Source organism: Sinocyclocheilus anshuiensis, unplaced genomic scaffold, assembly GCF_001515605.1.
Source record: "Sinocyclocheilus anshuiensis isolate Anshui unplaced genomic scaffold, SAMN03320099.WGS_v1.1 scaffold778, whole genome shotgun sequence".
NCBI classification, from domain to species: Eukaryota; Metazoa; Chordata; class Actinopteri; order Cypriniformes; family Cyprinidae; genus Sinocyclocheilus; species Sinocyclocheilus anshuiensis.
In genome coordinates this window covers 767,344-775,379 of record NW_015544177.1, presented here as the reverse complement: position 1 = coordinate 775,379, position 8,036 = coordinate 767,344, and the positions used below count along the sequence as shown (strand labels likewise).

Here is an 8,036-nt window from a genome sequence, read left to right as displayed (position 1 = left end):
GGAGATAATATTATTTCTCTTCACATTCTGACATAGCAGACCCTTTATATGTGTAAGGAGCTCATGCAGTGATGTTTTAAACCATGTGGATTGATTTTCATGGTTTGAACAGTGCACTCTGCTAAGATATAATTTTAAAGCTTAATTATACACAACCAAAAGCTTATATTAAAAAAAGGGTTGTTCTACTGTGTGTATAGATATTGCATAGAATAAAAGCCATGCTGTATACTATGCATACATAAAAAGCAATCAGCCATGTAGACTTAGAGACAGATAAGGTAACATAAGTATAAAATGAAGTCACTGGTTTGCAAGAATATTTGAAGAGATAAGTGCATCAGTATGAAGAAGATTCAGATAACTATAGATATTTCAAGTGATTTCATACATCAATGTACAATGCATGTACAAATTAAACATGGCAGGACATTTCGCAAAGCCCTTAATTGATTGATAGATTCGTATGCCCAAATGGTATACAGTAATATGATAATATGTACAAAAACTGTCATACCAGAATCATGGTGGCATATTTGCGACAAGTTAAAGGCTTGCTTGAACAGAAGTCATTCATAAATACACAAACAAAAAAGCCTGTATCAAACAGTAATTATCTTGCATGCAATTATTATTTGTGTACTTTTGCCCGACATGGAAAAAGTTGACTTGAATAAAAGAGATTCTAAAGAAAACGCAACACAACCATGCAAGAAAATGTTCAGAATCAGGTTCCGTTCTGTTCACTCATCCTCCTCACACCAGATTTATAAGGCAAGCCTCGGGTGCTCATTTCTTCCGGTCTTCTATTTAACTCCTCCACCTTTGATTTGTTTACCAGTGCATTGAACCGTTCATGATTAACGTTCATATGGTCATGATGTGAATGTCTTTATCTGTAAACAACAAACAGTGGTGACAAAAGTGGGTTAATAATGTGGCTTTTGCTGTTTCAGAAGAGTAACTGATTGAGAAATGTGCTAATTTATACAAATTAGCATTGCTTCTTTGATATTCATTACACGGCTTTCTGGAATACTTGATTCTGACTGGGTCAGTCGCGGCATTCTGCAAACAGATATTTCCTAATATTCATCATCGTCCATGGCAACTCTGTATATCAGTCAGCTTATCAGCCAGGTTCACAACGAAAAACGCGAGATGCAGGGCAGTCTCAGGATTTGTTTTAAAAAGTTAAACTTTTTTTTAATCTTGAACGTAGCGTTTTTAGAATGCTTCGTGCATGAGACACGAGTGTCCATCAGCATGTTTCCATAGAAATCAAGAATGCAAAAAACACATTCTGTGAAAAAAACTTGCATAAACTGGTGCTACTTTCATGTGTCTCCAATCACCATAAACGGTACTCTCTCATTTGATATGAGTGCAAACGAAAAAAAGAATGTAGTCTCAGTAGTGCATTATCATATATACAGGTTTTTTTACATTCCAAATGCATAAGTCATTGCAATTAAATTATAAAACAAAATATGATATTCTGTTCATTTACACCCGTTCTGGTAATTTCTACATTTTTAATTGTGGCTTAGTTTTCTTAGCTACTATAAGCACTGTTTACAATCTTGTTTTGTGTTCAACTGATATGAATATTCTCAGTGTAACTGAATACTCGCCTTGTAATGATGAAATCAATTTGTATTTCTCTGACGTAGGTTTTTATCTTTGTGGTTGTTGGTGGAATTAGTTTTCCTTGAAGGTGAGATCATAAAAATGAGTCAGAATGAGTGTCACAATCCAAAATACAAATCCAGCATTTTACAATCGCTCGTATTTAATTACATTTCCTTAATTTACGGTTTCTTTATACTCTATACATTCTGTAGAAATTACACATCCACTGGCATCAGTTATCTAGGACAGTTGCATCATATTAAGTCTTAATTAAAATGTAAATCTGATACTTACATTGGCCCAGCTGGTTCGTCATCTTAGGAAGAATGGGAAGCAAAACAACAACAATTTTAGTTTGAGGCTGTAATGGTTCCAGTTGGCACAATATTCACATTCTTGAATGAATGCCGCAAACTGACTGCATTAAGTAGCTAAAAACAACTCAATGCCATATTGTCTTTCAATATTTTGGATATTGTTGCACAGTACAATAACACAGAACAAAGACTTCGCTCCATCAGCTTTGGTGTGAGTAATTAAAAGGCTCGCACTATATAACAGTACAAGAACTAATAAGAAAAACAACCATGCAGCCCATGGAGTGAAAAACTACCTATGTGACCATCCTATGATCCTATATATTTAATATTACATGACTTTTATATATTACACATACGATTATATATATATCTGCACACACATTTTGGATTTTTTAAACAATCCAAATTGAAAGGAGAAAATAGAAGGAAAAACCTCATGCTCATGCCAACATGACTGCATTTGAACAGACTCAAGTGAAGAAAATGTACAGAAATGAAGGTCATTTGAAGGTTAAACAGCAAAAAACAGACAGCATTCCAATAATGAAGGCAAAATAAAAACCCTTTCTAGCCTAAATCAAACAAAACTTATATACACGCTAAAGTACAGCAGAACAGTGGTTATGGGCAATAAAGGTAGGTTCAACCAAGCTGCATGCAGGCCTTTCACTTACCACAGTGTTTTAGGTTGTGCCATTCAGAGAGAAAGAAACGTGTTAACGTTGTTAATTCTTAGTGACTTAATTAACCAATAACCAGTAATTGAATGCTAAAATAATGGTGCAGTGATTCACAATTAACTATAAACGCCTGCACAAAATGTGTAGCACAAACGAAGCTGTAACTGAATTTATATACCTAACATTATATTTGTACACATTTTAATCAAACAAAACGCATAAATTCGTCGTTTCTGTCTATGAGGATGAAATCAATACAGAGGAAAACCACTAGGTGGCGATGCTGGACAGACAACATCCCATTGAACGTCGCTGTGTAGCTCAAGAAGACGTTCACAGTTTGTGTTTTTTTTTTTTTTTTCCCCACAGTTTGTGATGTGCTAAACCAGTTCTGGTAGGAATATCGATTGGTAATAATGAAATGTAAGAAATAGCAAACATGATTGAATCCCAAAGCGATCTTCATTGCTTTAAACAGTCTTCAAACATAAAGAGTTCGTTTTATATAAAGTCAGGGCTAAAGTGAATTTATTGGCATGCAGGAATACATTGTGCTGGACTGACTGAGTCTCGTTTTCCCTCGCAATGCAGTGTAGGTGAGCTGTAAGTGGCGTGGGACTACACCTCCACGCACATCAATAATTCACTGCCCACTGCCTACCCATACACTGCAGAGTCATATTTCTCTCGAATATCAGATTAGAGTCCAGATGACCTAACGCAGGTGCCCTACAGGAAAAGAGCAATGAGTGTGTGTGTGTGTGTTTGGTCAGGATGGCCTCAGACTGAATTAAGTAAGAGACCAGGTCAGGATCAGATAACAGAGTGTATGGTTTTCCAATAAACTTGAGTCAAATGTTCATGACGCAGTGGGAGAAAACTTAAGTAAGAACTGTGTAAGATGTATAGGAGGACAATTATTATCCTTTAGTCTTTTCTGCTCACCGAAGCTGTATTTAAAAATACAGTAAAACAGTAATATAGTGACATATTACAATTTAAAATAACTGTTTTCTATTTTAGATATCTTCAGAAATCCTTCTAATATGCTGATTTGCTGCTCAAGAAACATTTTTATTATAAATGTTGAAAACAGTTGTACTGCTTAATATTTTTGTGGAAACACCTTTTGTTTTTAGTATTCTTTAATGAACAGAAAGTTCATTAATCCTTGGCATCCCTTTTTTAAACTTGAGATAATACCAAAATGTGAAAATGTTTCTTAGTCAATATCTATTTAAAGTAGGGCTGCACAATTAATCAAATTTCTAATTACGGATGCCACAATTACGTAATCGTCCAAAGGTGCAATTTAGTATAACATTATAATACCATGCATATTTTTACTTTTTTTTAAATTCTTATTTAAAGACGAACCCAAACCAATGTATAGTTGACATTTGAGGCTTTCAGGAAGAGTGTTTTCAGTTTGTTTATTTTCATATAAAAATATGGCATGCAGTTGCTTCAAACAATGGTATAAAGCTATTCAAAACATCATTCAATGTAAATCGCAATTATAATTTCAATGATTTTTGTCATAATCGTGTAGCCCTAATTTAAAGTGCAATTCCTAGAAAGAAAATGCATTCATACGTTTCTGTGTCTTTTGTGCCCATTGTAGGTGTATTATATCAGACAAACTATGCTTAGGATGGTCTTGGACTAAACAAATCTCTTTTCAAATACCAATCTCTTCTCCACTTTTATAAAATAAATATCAGCCTAACAGCAGTAGTCCATATTGAGACAGTAACCCACCCTTTTAAACTCACCGTCAGGAACATCATCAGGCTTCTTGCGCTTCTCGTAGATGACGATGATCAGCACCAGGATGATGATCTCGGCGAGGACCCCCAGCAGGGGCCACAGGGGGGCCAAGCGGCTCCTGACACGCAGAACTGATGACATGGAATTGGAGCCGATAATGTTAGTGGCGTTGCACTCGTACTCTCCAGGGTCGGAGGTGATGTCTAGGTTCATGATGGACATCTCGGTGTAGCCATCCTTGCTGCTGATGAAGAAGCGGCCAGAGGAGTTGTCAATATCCTGGGTGATTGATGGAGTGGGAGGAAAACCGGTGACAGATAAGGAGAGGTGAAAGACAGGGAAGGAAAGCCACTGATTATATGCTCAAATAGTATTTCTTATAAAAAAAATATTTACTTTTTATTAAATGATATATGTTTGAAGGTAGCTCAAGTAACAGAAACTACAAGGGAGAGTTAAAGACCTTTTAGTGTAACTGTAAAAATGCCTTTTTGTTTTATAAAGTAAATGTAAGAATAAATGATATATTGTTATTAATATTTCAAGAGGAACACTTACTGGACATAAAGTAACTTAGGTTTACTTGATTATCCATACATCATTTTTTAGAAAAATCATGTAAAATATGATCATCGGGCTTTTGAGGAACATTTCATCATCACTGTATTGCATTGCATTATATGTTTTGTCCTCCACAATAAAAACTACAGAGCTAAACATTCAAATATAATCTTACCAAGACATTTTATTGGGAGATATAGAGTGACAACTGATATTTCTATGATATTTTATGCAAGTAGTCCGTTAAACTGATAAAATCTCATTGATTTACATTACAAGCCATCAGAATTTCATCATACTTTTTGGCCATATAAATATCAGCACCAAAATTGCATATTTTTTGCTTAGTTTGTAAGAATAAATGATATATTGTTATTAATATTTCAAGAGGAACACTTACTGGACATAAAGTAACTTAGGTTTACTTGATTATCCATACATCATTTTTTAGAAAAATCATGTAAAATATGATCATCGGGCTTTTGAGGAACATTTCATCATCACTGTATTGCATTGCATTATATGTTTTGTCCTCCACAATAAAAACTACAGAGCTAAACATTCAAATATAATCTTACCAAGACATTTTATTGGGAGATATAGAGTGACAACTGATATTTCTATGATATTTTATGCAAGTAGTCCGTTAAACTGATAAAATCTCATTGATTTACATTACAAGCCATCAGAATTTCATACTTTTTGGCCATATAAATATCAGCACCAAAATTGCATATTTTTTGCTTAGTTTGGGCATCTGAATAAAATTTAGTTTTTTTTTTTTTAATTTCAAGTATGAGCACTCATTATATCATACTATATGAGCCATAAAAAATTTGATTTTAGGACTTTTATTTAATGTGCTTTACAGGGTTAAAACAACTCGAGGCTAAGAGGTCGAACTGTCCCTTTAAAACAACCAAACAGAAGATTTAAGATTCACTAATTTGTCAAAATGACCATACCATACTGATGCCGTTATCAAGTTTACGCCAGGTCCACATGGGATAAGGATAACCCACAGATTTGCAGTAGAGGACAGCTCTCTCACCCTCATTCTTATTCTCGCTGCGCTTGTGCCCCGTGATGTCTGGTGCAGCTATGAGAGGAGAGCAGAATGTATCCATCACTATCAGAACAGATTTCATTGCATAAACCTTATTAAGCTTCCTGATCTTCAATCACTGCGTGGATATTTTTTCTTGTGTCATTTGCAATGTCATGTTTGTGTGATAAATAAAGCTGAAAACTAGATGCGGATCAGGAAATATTAAGAAAATATACCATGATTGCCCTAAGGCATGGGAATAAACCAAGAACTTAAGTCCACAGCGATTTGATGTGCTGCCACACAAGCCGATTTGGATGAAAATGCTAAGAGCAGTGAAAACAATGACGTTTTCTCCTTCACATTTATTTATTTAGTTGGCCTTTTTTTTCCAAAGAGATTTATAGTGCATTCAAGTTAACATTTAACCCATGAATTACTCAGGATTCAAAGCTGTAACTTTTCTGAAATTGGTTAAATGAGTATTAAGTGCTGGTTCAAGATCTCATTGGTTTATTTAAACAGCCCAAGAGACCAATATTTTGCACCAAAATATAATAGCCAATAACCAATAAATGCTAGACAAAAAATTCTGCACTCTATTTTTTAAATAAAGTAAAAACTAAAATCAGTCATTTTAAATGCTACAAATAAATGTAAGCATCACATTATAACAGTATGACAAATTAATATTAATTTAAATTATTAGTGTTTCTAAAGGTTGACTTTGAGTGACTGTTAGACCATGACAAAAGTAATCTAAATGTAAATACAGAAAAAATAAGCAACAAGTAAATACCCAATATTGACCAATATCTATTCTGTATCATCCGAGAATTTAATGATCACTGATAAAGTATTGATATATTGTGCATCACTCATAACTCTTTTTTAATAAATAAAGTTCAGATATTTTTGATATTAGACGATATTTATAAGTATGAGGTCATTCAGATTTTTTTTTAAAGAAATTAATACTTATTCAGCAAGGACACACTAATTCAATCAAAAGTGACAAATATTTATAATGTTATAAACAGATGTCTATTTTTTAATAAATGCTGTTTGTTTTAAGCGGTCTATTCATAAAATAATCCTTAATAATCCTTGAGTTAATAATCAATAAAAATAATCATAATCAGCACAACTGTTATTGGTTATTTTAAATTGTAATAATATTTCACAATATTACTGTTTTTACTGAATTTTTAAACAAATAAAATGTAGCCTTGGTGAGCATAAGGCACTTCTTCAAAGTCAACAACATTAACAAATCTTACCGATCCCAAACCTTGACAATATTACTATATATACACTTGCTGTTGTCACTGACATATTAAATCTAATATGATAATATCTCAAAGGACTATGCATGTATAGGCTATGTTATGTTAAATATACACACTGAATATATAGGACCATAATGAGATGATTCACAGTCAAATCTCTAAGGCTTAGTGAGTGAAACCAACAGAGTATACTGAAGCATTAACATCAAAAGAGGGCATATTATTCATATGCCAAGTACCCCCACAAATACGCAAAAAAAAACATCCACATGTAAATCATATCCACATTTTGTGATTTAAAAGTCAAATAATGAATCATGACAGCAGACTTTTTAAAGGTTAATTCAGTCTAACAAAAAATGACACCAAATACCTCAGTTAAGAGATAGGAAAAGCGAGAGAAAAAGAGACAGATTTACATCCCCACCCCCACAGACATGCAGGCCACCATCTGGTGCTTATGAGCCGACCACAGGATAACCAGAAAGAGGTGACCAGGACATGCTTAAACCGCATGGCACTTTACCAGCCGATGATCTCCAACACACAAACCAAACAGCCTGGGAGCTTTAAAGGCCATTATTAAACACATGATCACAAGGAGATCTGGGCTGCCTGACATTTTGGTATACACCCATATATATATATATATATATATATACAGTGGGTACGGAAAGTATTCAGACCCCCTTAAATTTTTCACTCTTTGTTATATTGCAGCCATTTGCTAAAATCA

General features: G+C 33.9%; 1 protein-coding gene across 1 annotated transcript in view; it reads right to left on the bottom strand.

Annotated features, from left to right (window-relative positions):
• Positions 1-369: 369 nt before the first annotated feature.
• Positions 370-8,036, bottom strand: part of LOC107696281 (neuroplastin-like) — a 21,278-nt gene continuing 13,611 nt past the window's right edge. The window contains exons 5-9 of the mRNA XM_016496566.1: positions 5,929-6,062; positions 4,408-4,681; positions 1,927-1,948; positions 1,635-1,710; positions 370-896 (exon numbers count right to left, since the gene is read on the bottom strand). Coding sequence (XP_016352052.1) covers positions 1,650-1,710; positions 1,927-1,948; positions 4,408-4,681; positions 5,929-6,062 — 491 coding nt within the window. The 3' untranslated portion in view covers positions 370-896; positions 1,635-1,649. The remainder of the gene's footprint in view (positions 897-1,634; positions 1,711-1,926; positions 1,949-4,407; positions 4,682-5,928; positions 6,063-8,036) is intronic.